This window comes from Lycium barbarum, chromosome 1 (assembly GCF_019175385.1).
Source record: "Lycium barbarum isolate Lr01 chromosome 1, ASM1917538v2, whole genome shotgun sequence".
Lineage (NCBI taxonomy): Eukaryota > Viridiplantae > Streptophyta > Magnoliopsida > Solanales > Solanaceae > Lycium > Lycium barbarum.
The window spans coordinates 15043252-15057455 of record NC_083337.1 but is presented as its reverse complement, the minus strand read 5'-3'; the positions used below and the strand labels follow the sequence as shown (position 1 = coordinate 15057455).

General features: G+C 35.7%; 1 protein-coding gene across 5 annotated transcripts; it reads left to right on the top strand.

The window, feature by feature from the left end:
- The first annotated feature begins 1464 nt into the window (after positions 1-1464).
- Positions 1465-13897, top strand: LOC132632329 (uncharacterized). 5 transcript variants are annotated; one of them, XM_060348217.1, is made up of 9 exons: positions 1473-2443; positions 4857-5045; positions 6004-6096; positions 6243-6425; positions 6911-7013; positions 7102-7287; positions 8603-10794; positions 11348-11868; positions 13434-13897. In XM_060348217.1, the coding sequence occupies exons 1-9, from the start codon at positions 2228-2230 to the stop codon at positions 13456-13458; spliced, it is 3708 nt and encodes a 1235-aa protein (XP_060204200.1). In that variant the 5' UTR covers positions 1473-2227; the 3' UTR covers positions 13459-13897. The 5 variants fall into 5 exon arrangements, 4 of the variants coding, with proteins under 4 accessions (XP_060204200.1, XP_060204217.1, XP_060204208.1 ...); XM_060348234.1 differs by having other exon boundaries at positions 13350-13897; XM_060348225.1 differs by having other exon boundaries at positions 1476-2443; positions 13437-13897.
- The last annotated feature ends 307 nt before the right edge of the window (positions 13898-14204 follow it).

The following is a 14204-nucleotide window of genomic DNA, read 5'->3' as shown; positions in this document are numbered from 1 at the left end:
TCAGCGAGGGGGTCAAGACTATTATATTACCAAGTTCAGGGGTTAATTAAGCAAATGCATAGTTTAGGTGTGCACTAAATAAAAGAGGGTAAAGGTGCAAATATACCCCTCAACTTTATGATTTAGAGCAGATATACCCCTCGTTAAAAAAGTGGTGTATATAGACCCTTGCCGTTACAAAATGGGGCAAATATACCCTTTTCGCTAACGGAATTTAAAAAAAAATCATTTAGGTTATTTTTTAATTAAAAAAAATACCACGTGACTTTAAAATAAATTCTACCCATTTATTTTAGTAGATTTACTTTTCTAAAGCCACATAGTAATTTTTTTCTGGTGGGTCGGGTCTAGTTCGTTTTAAAAAATGGGTAGACTTATTTTTTTAAAGTCACGGAGATATTTTTTAAAACAAACTAGACTCGACACACCAGGAAAAAATTACCATGTGGCTTTAGAAAAATATGTCTACTGAAAAAAAAGTATATTTTTTTTAAAGTCATGTGACATTTTTTTAATTAAAAAATAACCTAAATAATTTTTTTAAAAAAATCCCGTCAGCGAAAAGGGTGTATTTGCATCATTTTATAACGCATGCATATATACACTACTTTTGTAATGAAGGGTATATCTGCTCTAAATCGCAAAGTTAAGGGGTATATTTGCACTTTTGCCCAATAAAAGATGACAAGTTCAAGGGGTCCGAAGCCATTTTGCATTAAAAATATGAGGAAGTAAATACACGAAGAAGCTAAAGATATTCAACATCTATTATATGACTCGCCCAATTTTAACTTAACCCGTCCATTTGCCACCTCTAACTAAATCCGTTCAGCCAATTATGTTCTTCTCTTCGATGTAAACTATGGTAAACGAGTAACACATGTTCATGAATGTTGTACAATTTGTACGGTACCTTATTGTTATACAAAATCCTCATGTCTTATCAAATCTCAAAATAATTAAAAAAAAAACCTAAAAATAAGCCCCTTTATTATTAAGGCTAAGGCCCAGGCCAGATCCCACTCCTCTAGGCTAGGGCACAAACTTAACAAACAACACCTGCAAATTTGGTGGCCCAAATGGTGTAATCCAACTTCGGAAAATTTCCTCACAATAAAATAAATGGAATTTAATTGAATTATACTACTCCCTCATCCCAATTTATAGACATTTTTTCTTTTAAGTCAGTCTAAAAAAAGAATGACATAATTTTATATTCAGTAAAACATTAATTTTAAATTTACTTTTTTACTTTTAGTAAAATAATTTCTAGTCACATAAATTTTTATAGTTTATTTTAGATCATAAATTTTAAACTTCGTGTCAAATCAAATACCTTCCTATAAAATGAGACGGAGGGAATATATTTATTATATATACACTAAAACTTATATCAATAATTGTTTAGTTATTTCCGATTTAAATAACTATCTTACCTTATCATAACGAAATATCCATAAGAAAATCTAAAAAAAAAAAAAACCCCAAAACTAGAAAGAAAAAAAAAAGATCAAGAAAAAAGAAAAAAGAAAAACATATCTTCCTTTCCCTAATTATTATTTTTTCCAGAAACAAACATATACATAAAAATCCCTTTACATCTTCAAATAGGTCAATGCTAATTCCTCAATTTTTCTTTGAATTTTGATTATGATTATTCTCTCACACATAAACGCACACTTCAGTCTATGTTACCCATTTTCTTGAAATACTAATACTTCTCATTTCTAGTTTTTTTTTTAATTTTAATCTGGATTTTCAAGATCCTTATAATTTTCTTGAAATGAAAAATCCCGTCTTTATTATTATTACATAGAAACAAGAAGAGATTCTTGGTTTTTTGTTTTTGTTTTTTTTTTTTTAATTGTATACATAATTTTTTTTTTCTTCATTTGGGGTTTCTTTTATCTCCATTTGAATCTGTTGATCAACAAGTGATATCATAGTTTTGTTAGGGTTTATTTTTTCTCTATTTATTTTTAATTATTTTTGGGGGTGAAAAATGGTTTTAGGAGCATATCAAGAATCAAGAATCATTGTTAAATTTGGTTACTGGTAGTATTGAAAATTACTTGTTTAGCCATTTTTTTGTTGTTGTAACTTAAATTGTAATATTAGTGGAGTTAACTTTAGAAGAAAGGTTGATAGATAGATATTGGATTTGATAAAAGGTGAAAAAGAGAGCATTTCAAGTTTTTTTAGTGTGGTTAAACAAGTAGTGTTGTGTATGGGAGAACATGAGGGAAGTGGGCTATTGCCGAACGGGCTATTGCCCGATGCAGAACCAGTGATCCGAGTTCTTGAATTTGAAAGATGGTCAAGGGCTGAGGAAAGGACTAGTGAGTTAATTGGTTGTATTCAGCCTAATGGACCATCCGAGGAGCGGAGAAATGCCGTTGCTGATTACGTTCAACGGCTTATCATGAAGTGCTTTCCTTGTCAGGTATATAAGAGTAGATGTATAGAAGTTTCATATGCAATATTTGGCTAATCCATTATGATATATGACCTAGTGTCGTTTGGTTGCTGGTTAGAAAGTGAATTATTCATGTATTGAAACCAACATTAAGTATCATGTTTGGTAGCATTTTAGTTGCTATGTATAAAATTTAGCATGCCAAGTATGGTGTTTGATTACCAGCTTACAATACCGCATAACTATAAGGGGCCATTTGGTTCAAGACAAGTTATGCTGACATTATTTCGTATAGACTGGTTGGTTTGTTGATTAAATAACCTGCATTGCGTAATTTCTAATAGTACTGAATAGGGTGTATTAGAATAAGAATTGTACTGGTATTGTTAATGTCATGATTTACTATGTATAAGAATAGTACCGGATAGGGTGTATAAGTAATGCTGTAAATTTGCAACCAACATTTTACCAAAATTTTATACCAGCACTATTCTACCTAACACACCCTACCAAACGACTCATATATGTTTAAGTTATGAGGGAATCTATGTATTGTTTTATGCAGGGTGAAAGATGGAATAACTAATACCTAGATAACTAAACCCTAGATAACTAAATCCTGCATTACAAATACACACATTACTCTAACCAACAACCAAACGGCCCCTTAGAGTTTTCTCTTAGAAACCATAGAATTGGATTCTCAAGTTCTCAATGACTTTGGGGCTTCAGTATACATTGGTTGAAACTATGGCTACGATAAAAGTACAGACGCACCTCTCTGTAACAGGCTCGTTTGTTCCGATATTCTTTGCTGTTATAGAGAACGTATAAGGTAACATAACATAAAAGATCGGTTCCACTAAAAATATGGCTGTTATAGAGAATGGTTGTTAGTGAGATGCCTTGTTCAGATTATAGAGCGTATTAGTCTGCTTTGCTTAGCAAAGTATGTTGTCTGAAACTGGGAGAGTAAATAAGAGTAATGTTTTGTGTTAATCTTTTATTATAGAACATACAGAATCACAGTGGACTTGGGGATATTTCATTTTCCTTTTCTTTTTTGATCTGAAGAGTTAAGGAAGTGGAGTAGATATAAGAACAATAAAAGTGCTAAGTAGAGGTGGCTAACAAAAGTGCTAAGTGGACTGCTGGTTTGGAGTGGTTAAAAATGTAGCGAAGCATGGAATCATCACGAACAATTGACAGAGTATGGCATTAAAAACATAGTTGTATCTCATTGACGAGGAAAAGGAATCCTTTTTTTTTTTTTTTTTTTTTTTGAAACTGTTAATGGAGAGGTGATTATTTTTATGCTGATAAAGTGAATCTTAGGCATTAGTGTTTATGATGCAGTTGACAATGTCATTCATTCTGGTGTAAGCTTCCTTTGCTAAAGAAAGGATTACTTATAGCCCGTTTGGCCAAGCTTTTGGGAAACCAGCAGTGCTTATTTTAGAATGTTTAGGTATTTGGCCAAACTTTTAGGGATAAATAAGTGCTTTTGACTTCGAGTAGTTGCAGAAGTTTTTCAGATGCTAAAAAAGTTGATTTTCCCCAACAACACTTCTGAAACATTAGCCAAGCACAAAGTATTGCTCTAATATTTGCAAAAGTACTTTTCAATTATTTTTTTTGGTAACTGATTTCTATTACTAGGGAAAATATATACAGAATTCTTTGCAGAGCAAAAACCGAAAAACTGGGCAGCTCCGCCTGTAATCTCCTACTTTAAGTGACAAGATAAATATAACAGATATGTAACTACTTTCTACTACAAAGCAAAAACATTCATCAATAGAATCAGGGATACAAATTTCAATCTTCTAAGCTGTCCTGCAATTCTGGGTAGCCCATCTCCCCTAGCATGCACCTCCTGAGTGTCTCATCCTCAGCACATCATCACAAGTATTGGCCTTCTCTTAGAATATCCCCTGGTTCTTTTCAATCCAAATGTGGTATATGCAACATGCCAGGACTCCTACGAAGCTCTGCTCTAGAAGTTTTCCCTTTGAGCCGAGGGTCTATCAGAAACAACCTCTCTACCTCCCAAGGAAGGGGAAAGGTCTGCGTACACTCTACCTTCCCCAGACCCACTTGTGGGATTACACTGGGTATGTTGTTGTTATGTTGTACAACCCAATTAAGTTTGTGCCAGCGCCAAACTCCCTTGCACACACCTAACCTAGCAAGCATTCTTGGTTTTCAAATTAATTAGCTTAACACAAACTGCTACTCTCCAAAAATACTTTTTCAAAAATCACTTCAGTCAAAAAGCACTTTTCAAAAAATAAGTAGATTTTGGAAGCTTGGCCATACAGTGCTTAGTCCTCTTACTTTTATTACTGAAGGAAAGATAATATGCAGACATTCTGTTGTGGCTTGCTAATATGAGGCTTTTTGCTGCTAATTTTCTTTTTGATCACCGTATGCTTTCCAGGTTTTCACTTTTGGTTCAGTACCCTTGAAGACTTATCTTCCTGACGGGGACATTGATTTAACTGCCTTCTGTAATAACCAAACTTTGAAAGATACATGGGCTTATCAGGTTCGGGATATGTTAGAGGAAGAGGAGAAAAATGAAAACGCTGAATTTCGTGTTAAGGAGGTTCAGTACATTCAAGCTGAAGTATGTCTTCTACAAAACCCCCATTTAATTATTGAGTTTGCATGCAATAGACTCTTATTTTGGGCCTGAATGGTATATGCATTTTTTGGGCCTTAAAGGAATATCATAAGGAAAATGAAGTCTATCATGATATCTGTGTTTTCTCATTTGCTTCTGAACCTTGAGAACAAAAGTAAATGTCATGCTAAAAGAATTTCCGTTTTACCTTTTTCATCAAAAACATGTCATGCTAAAAGAATTTCCGCTTTTCCTTTTTTATTATGTTAACAGAAAATCAAAGACTTGATTGCCTTGTTCATATATCTTTTTGTCACGTGATGGTTTTGTATTACGGTAAACTTATAATTCATCAGGACATATTTCAGTGGTCAAATGTCTTGTTTGTGACTCTCTTTAGATCTCATATGTTAAGAGTTGTAATTTAATGAGACATACCTTGGGAACCATCTCTATAATTCATCTCCAATAGATTATAGATGGTTAATTAAGAGGAATCAGGTTAATAGTTTCCCTGTGGCTGTTGATGAGGTATAGAGCATTCAAGATGATTCATGACGATAGTTTCTGGATTACCATTATTGAGTATAGATGGTAATGTAAGATGAGTCATGTGAATAGCTTCAGATGTTCATCGACGGGTTAAAAGTTCCATTGGAGATGAATTATATAGATGGTTTGCTCCGCCTCATCCAGGTTTGGGGCGTGACAGACTTGCTCATTTTACTCTTGCGTTTATTTAAGACTCGTCTGATCTGTCCTGATTGCTGATATTTAACATGAATAATCAATAATTTATTTTGTTGTCTTATTATAATACTTAGAGGAGGCGTTGCTGCTTACATTCTTGGTTGTTATACTTTACATTTCTTCATTTGTATTCCTGTGCACCACAATCATTAATATTCTTTATTTTTGTGTGCACTCACTTTTCGTTGTTTTCTTTTCTTTTCTATTGCAGGTGAAGTTAATAAAATGTTTAGTTGAAAATATCGTGGTTGACATATCTTTCAATCAGCTAGGGGGTTTGTGTACCCTTTGCTTCCTTGAGGAGGTGTGCAGTTTCTTCTTATGTCGTAAAAAACCTGATATATGATGATATGGTCATAACATTGATATACCTTTTTAAGTACTATCTCCTAAATAACAAACTAATAAACCAATGAAGAAATGAAATCTTTACTTGCTCATCTTTTGTAGGTCGATCACCTGATAAACCAGAATCATTTATTCAAGCGCAGCATTATTTTGATTAAGGCGTGGTGTTATTACGAGAGCCGTATACTGGGTGCTCATCACGGTCTTATTTCAACTTATGCCTTGGAGACCTTGGTTCTTTACATATTTCACATGTTCAACAATTCTTTTGCTGGGCCTCTTGAGGTTACTAACTCGTAACTTTTACTTTTTTTCTCTTTCTATTTTCTTTTGATTAAGGTGTTCCTAGTGCTGCATTCATCATATCTATCCTTTTGGGGTCGTTTGGTAGGGTGTATTAGGTAAAATAATTCTGGTACTAAATTTTAGTACAATGTCTAGTTGCAAATTTAAGTCTGGTACAACTAATACCAGTATTACCTATACGCCCTATTCAATACTATTCTTATACATAGTAAACCATGGCATTGACAATACCATTACTATTCCTATTCTAATACAACCTATTCAGTACTGTTTAGAAATTATGCAATGCATGCTATTTAATACAACAAACCAAACAGTCGATAAAAAATAATGCCAGCATAACCAATCCCAACATTACTAATACACTCTATTAAGTACTACTTTTATATAACTTAGCAAACAACCCCTTAAGGTTTTGTATTTATACTTCAGTCTCAAAACAAGGTTTGTATTTATACTTGCAGGTTTTATATCGCTTCTTGGAGTTCTTCAGCAACTTTGACTGGGACAACTTTTGTGTTAGCTTGTGGGGACCTGTGCCAATTAATTCACTTCCTGATGTCACTGGTATATGCGGAAGAGTCATTTTTAGTTCTGTTTTCCTTTACTTTGATGTGAGTTTATTTGTTAGCTTAAGTATAGTTGGAACATGCAGCGGAACCTCCTCGAAAAGATAGTGGAGAATTGCTTCTCAGCAAATTGTTTCTTGATGCTTGTAGCTCTGTATATGCTGTTTTCCCTGGTGGCCAGGAGAACCAAGGACAACCGTTTGTTTCTAAATATTTTAATGTGATTGATCCTTTGCGAGAAAACAACAACCTTGGCCGCAGTGTGAGTAAAGGTACTCAAACTTTGAAAGTTTTTAAATCGCATCAGTTATTCCTTATTGTTCAAACTAGTTTCTGTAATTATATTTTTTATTTATAGTCTGTTTGGCCAAGCTTCTCCAAGGCCAAAAAGTGCTTTTTGTTTTTCCCAAAAAAAGTTTTTTTTTTTTTTCAAATTTAAGGTGTTTGCCCAATCTTTTAGGAGAAGAAAAAGTGCTTTTGAGTAGAAGCACAAAAGCTGTTTTTGAGAAGCTGAAAAAAGTAGCTTCTCCTTAAATTTTTTTTTTGAAAAGCACTTTTGAGAACATACACTTAGAGGCACTTTTTAAAAGCTTGGTCAAACTCTAATTGCTGCTCAAAAGTGCTTCTCAAATTGACTATCCAAATACAAACTGCTTCTCACTAAGGGAAGCCGGGTGCATTAAGCATTCCGCGTTAGCCGGGTCCAGTGAATGGTCGCACCCCAAGGGGTGTAATGTAGACAGCCTACCCTAATGCAAGCATTAGTGGCTGCTTCTCACTAAAAGTACTTTTTCAAAAAACACTTCTCAAAATAAGCTGATTTAGATGCTTGGCCCAACAGGCTATTAGGCACATTGGGTCTTAGCTTATGGGGATTTACTTAAATTTAGTTGCAATTTATCTTTCTCTTGATTTCATCTTTCTTGGTTTACAAAACTTATTTCTATCAGGCCAGTTTAAAAAAAAAAAAAAAAAAAAATTGATTTTTAGTGTATTTAATTGAAAGATTTGTCAGCAGGGCATTGTACAGGGTTCCTTTCTCTTTAAAATTTTGATGTTGGAGTGAACTCTATGTTCACTGCTCAATTGTTGACTTTATGTTTATGTATTGTTCTTCTTGCTGTTTACTCCTGATGATTAACTAAGAGATGCATTGAGAAGCTTCTCTCTTTCATTATTTATGTTTAAATGTTTTTGGCTTCTTATGAGTTTTGGTATGCTCCATATTATGAAAAGTAGTTTTTTTGAACAAGATGTGATTCTTAGGTAGTTTGAAGGTTCTTATTTTAAATTTCTTCTGTCTAGATCCCTAGAAAATGTTTGTTGGTGCGTTAGAAGAACAAAAAGTTAAAATTCTATTGGTTGTTGTCTTAGGACTTAGGCAAACTTCTGTTGACTAATTATGAATGTTGAAAATCTCGACGCACACTTTTATGAGACTATTTATCATTTCAAAGCGTTATAAACAGTATTTACTCAGTTCTTAAAGTCCCACTTGTACAGTTCTTAGTATGATTTCTTTTGCTACTTCATGTGGATATGATTTCTTTTGCTACTTCATGTGGATATGATTTGTGTTGTTGGCAGGTAACTTCTATAGGATACGGAGTGCATTTGGATTTGGTGCCAAAAGACTGGCAAGATTACTGGACTGCCCCAAAGAAAATCTCATTCATGAAGTAAATCAGTTCTTTATGAATATATGGGACAGGCATGGCAGTGGTCAAAGGCCGGATGCATCAGGGGCTGACTTGTTGTGTCTTAGATTGCCAACACCGGAAAGTGACCTACCTGACTCAGAGTACGATAGGGTCAACTCTAGTGGGAAAAAGGTGAATGGAAAATCTTCTGGTCATGATGATTTAGCTCAATCCTCTTACACCGAGAGCCAAAAGAACTATGAAAATTTGAGATCCGATCAAACGAAAAAGGAGGTCACTTCCTCTCAGGCTCTTCGTTCTGATAAAAATCAGAGAAATTTAAGATCTGATCAAACAGCGAATGATATACAGGGCAAGTTTGTTTTTTCTAGAACACGGTCTAGTCCTGAGCTGACGGAAGGAAGGCGTGGCAATGTTCCGGAGACTGCAAAAATGCAACCTCCTCCATTGAGGCAGGATAGTAGGAACTGGAGGAAGAATCAAGGATCTGAAAATTTAGCAAGCCAGAGCGGTCCATCTCTAAATAATGATACTTCATCTATCAGACATTTTCCATCTCATCAAAGTCTTGATGACTCCAACAGTAGATCAAATAGCTTTAATCGAGATGTGGGTTTAGATGCTCCGAGTGAAGAGCTTTCATTCACTGGTGGTACACAGGATGAGCAAGATCTTGTGAACCTGATGGCGGCCTCTACTTCACTCCATGGTTTTAATAATGGTCAAGTTCATTTGCCGTTTAATTGGGCTTCAGCCCAACTGCCTTTCCCTATCTCGCCTTCCGTTCTGGCTTCTATGGGATATAATCAACGAAATATTCCATTTCCTGTGATTGATCCTGCATTTTCCAATATGCAATTTCCTCATGGTATGATTCCGCCCCACTTAAATCATTACTTCCCAGCCCTTGGCTTGAGTCCAACTTCTGAAGATACAATTGACCGGAACAATGAAAATTTTAGTTATATGGATATGAACTCAAAAGATTTCTGGCACGAGTCAGATGCAGGTTCTAACGTTGAATTTGAACCAGAAAACGGAAATTATGAAACTGATCATAAGACACATGCAGTCCAGTCAGGTTTTAATTTCGTTCCTTCCTCCGGTACTAGATCTCAGCAGAAGCATGCAAAGGAAAAACGTGGGCCAATCAAGGAAGAACATTCTGATGATATTCATGATGTTTATGCTGAAGAAAGATTGGCAAGTTCAAGGTTGTCAACCACTGCTCACAGTAGCTCTGTGAGAAGCAAAACCTCTTCGGAGAGTTCTTGGGATGGTTCTTCTTCTAAAAGTACAAAGTCAACAAGGGGAAGACAGGGAAATAAAACAGAGCCAACTACTAGTTATGGAAAAGGTAAGATGATGTCTGACCATATGGGTACTGAGGAGGATGATCAGGATTGGAACGAAATGACTGAGGGAAACCAAGTACCTCAATCTATTATCTCCATGCACATTGCAAGGCATGAATATGAAGGTGCTCAGACAAGTGGATCTTCCGACCCAATGATACCCATTGCACCAATGCTCATAGGGCCTGATTCTCGGCAAAGAATGGCGGCGAATAATTCTGGGGTTATTGCTTTTTATCCCACTGGACCACCAGTTCCCTTTCTTACAATGCTTCCAGTATATAATAGTCCACCTGAGTCTGGAACTCCTGATGCATCAACCAGCCACTTTGGAAGAGAAGAATGCTTTGATAATCCGTCTGAGGGACCTGATCACACTGAAAATCTAAATGCTATTAGAGGTGCTACTTCTATAGAAGCACATAAGTCTGATATACTTCACAGTGACTTTGCTAGTCATTGGCAAAATTTACAATACGGACGGTTTTGCCAAAATCCAAGGCATCCTGGGCCACTTGTTAATCCTTCTCCTGTTATGGTACCACCTGTATACTTACAGGGTCGTTTCCTGTGGGATGGTCCGGGAAGACCGTCGTCAGCCAACATGAACCTTTTTACTCAGCTGATGAGCTATGGTGGTCCTCGTGTATTACCGATTTCACCGCTACAATCTGTTTCAAATAGACCTCCCAATATGTTTCAACATTATGTGGAGGATATACCCAGATATCGTAGCGGGACAGGAACATATTTGCCAAATCCAGTAAGAAAGTTGCTCAGAAAACCTGTTTATTGATTGACATTTGTTCTATTCCATTGTATGTTTGATCCTAAAAGGTGTGGCTGGAGAGAGGTACATGCTATATATGCTATGTTATTATGTAAAAAGCATGCGGGCGGAATACTTGCACATTTTTGTCTTCACTTGTCTATTAGCCACCTTTTTCTTCTTCAGATCCTCGAGAGTGACTTTTAGATCAATAAAAGCATCTGAATGTTTCACTAATTGCTTTTCGGACAATAATTTTAAACATTACTACAAAGAGATGCTTTTTAACTGTTACTTTCTCAAAAAAAAAAAGAAAAAAAAAAGAAAAAAAGAAAAAAGAGAGATGCTTTCTTTTACTGGTGGGATGTGGATATTATGCTTGCCCCGAGTTTTACTTAATTTCAAAAGAAAAGAGTTTTGCTTGTTCCGAGTTCGAATAGAGTTATTTTTATGTAAGTGAAGCCTCACTTCACTTTGCTTTACTAAGATATATGGTACTGTCACTTCTGGTGGATATTTACATTTTACGATTTGACTGTTTCTTCAGAAGGCTTCAGTGAGGGATCGGCACGCTCCTGGTACAAGAAGGGGGAATTACAACCATGACAGAAACGATAACTATGGTGACAGAGAGGGGAATTGGAAATCCCGTGGTGGTGGGCGCAACTACAGCCGCAGCCAATCTGAGAAATTTAACTCAAGATTGGATCGTCCGGTCTCCAGTGAGAGCAGATCTGACAGGTCATGGAGACACGACTCCTTCCCTTCATATCAGTCCCAAAATGGTCCATTGCATGCAAACTCCTCAAGCCCAAGTGGGGTCCCTCCCAATATGGTGTATGGCATGCATCCTGTGAACCCAAATGCAGTGTCTTCCAATGGACCTCCAGTTGTAATGTTTTGTCCATTTGACCAAAATGGAAAACAGCTTGAGTTCGGGTCTATGGGTCAAGTAGGTGTAAATGAACAAGCCCAGACAGGTGATGGAAGTCGACTAAAGGGAGTATTTGAGGAACAGAGATTTCAACGGTGTTCTCCTGATCGACCATCTTCACCGCATTATCAAAGGTAATTATTTTAGTTGGTTCTAAGATACATCAAACTCATGATTTGGAGAAATTCATTGGAATCATAGTATTTTACTTAGTGTTTAGCTGATTTTTGCTTGTTATATTTATGCCAAGTCTGCTTCCACATGTGCCTTGACATCCCAGTTTCTGTAGCTTGTTTTACTGGGATCATTGACTTTGTCTTATCAAGCCATTAATAAATTCCTAGATAAGTTGTGTGGCCAAAGATGCCTATGGTGAACAAGTATCAATGGTGCTGCCGCTTGCTGATAAGACAATTAAACTTAGGGGGGTCGTTTGGTTGCTGGTTAGAGTTTTGCAGGGATTAGTTGTAGAATTTAGTAATTCATGTACTAGTTATTCCATGTTGGCATGTTCTACCCTACATAAAATAATACATGACTCATAACTTATACTCCCTCCGTTGCCAATTTATGTGGCACACTTTCCTTTTTAGTTTGTCCTATAAAGAATGTCACCTTTCTTTGATTAGAAACAACTTAACTTTAAACTTTTCTTTTTACCCTTAATGAAATAATTTATAGTCACACAAATGTTTAAAGTCTATTTTAGACCACAAATTTCAAGTCTTCCATTTTTTCCTATAACTTTGTGATTAGTCAAACAGTGCCACATAAACTGGGATGGAGGGAGTAGATGTTTCAGTTATGTGGGATTGTAAAATGATAACCGAACACCATGCTTACAACAACAACAACAACAACAACAACAATATACCCAGTGTAGTCCACAATTGGGGTCTGGGAAGGTTAGGATGTACGCAGACTCACCTCTACCTTTGCGGGGTAGAAAGGCTGTTCCAATAGATTTGATGTGCTGAATTTCATACAAAGCAACTAAAAAGCTACCAAACATGGTATAACTATGCTAGTTTTAATACCTTCCTAACCAGCAACCAAACAACCCCTTAACAATTGCAGCTTGAACACACAATAAAAACTGAAGCACTTATAAGCTTGTTTGAGTTTAATTATAATAAAACTTTCAAGTGGTAGATTAATGGAGAGGACCTCACACTTGGTTTAGTAATTACTGCAGGTAAAATTAGATCTTGGAGATTGTATACATTTCCTCTATATAGTTGCTTTTATCTTTTTCAAATACCCATATGTACTTAGATTAAATAAATGAAGGCCTTCGTAGTCTCATATTCAAATCCCAACGGAAACAAAAACACTAGGTGATTTCTTCCCATTAGTCTAAGCCTAGTTCCCTGGTACCTATTGCTGGTGGGAGCTAACAGATAACCCTTGGAATTAGTCACGGTGCGCGCAATCTGACCCGGACACTACGATTATTTAAAAAAAAAAAAAAACGAAGCCCTTAGCAGTATGTTGTATTTCTGCAGCGTAGAATGATGCTCCGGAAAATAGGGGTACTTTTGCTCACTGCTTATTTCTTTATTCTTTTTTGGTGAGACATTTTTTAACTTTGTCAATGCATCATGCATCTCAACAGGAGGATTTAATTATTTTGGAAGATCATTTTTCTCGAAAGAATTGTCAATTGAAAATGCTGATTTTTCATCCCATGAATATTAAGCAGAAAGAAGACCGAGAAGTGGTGATGCAAGAAACAGCGGCGAGGGCTGGCGTGTTGCTCAATCATTGTTATCCTCACGTTCGAATAGGGCTTTCGTGCACTAGCTTTTCAAAATTTTCTAGTAAACGGTCACATCTTGGTCCGTAGCTTCTACTTATTCAACTAAGATGTGAAATCATGATGCCCCTCTTCAACGACGCCAAAGGTAAAATGTCATGTAGATTTTATATTCCTATTGTAGGATTGACATATTGTAACCTTATTGAAGTTGGTAAGTCTTCAGAGAATTTAGGGGTTGCTATGCTAGTGTTACCATTGGAATTCATTTCCAATGGAATGTACCAGAATTTTGTTTTACAGATGACTCTGTAGTAGCTTCAGTTAACTCTGGGATTTCGACAGTGTAGTGTTATATGATTTTTACCATGGTGAATTTAGCAGACAGAGATTAGAGTTCATTTCAATCATAATTTCTCTTTTGTGATTTTAGTAGACAAAATTCTATTCATTTCTAGCATAATGTCTTGTGATTTTAGTAGACAAGATTAGAATTCATTTCAAGCATAATGTCTTTTTTGTGATTTTAGTAGACAAAAAATTAGAATTCATTTCAAGCACAATGTCTCTTTTGTCATATTAGTAGACAAAAAATTGGAATTCATTTCAAGCATAATGTCTCTTTTATGAGTAACCGTATTTAAACAACTAATTTCAACTCTTGAATCAACTTCCGGACTTGAAAATTGTTCTAATTGAAGGATATGAGAAATT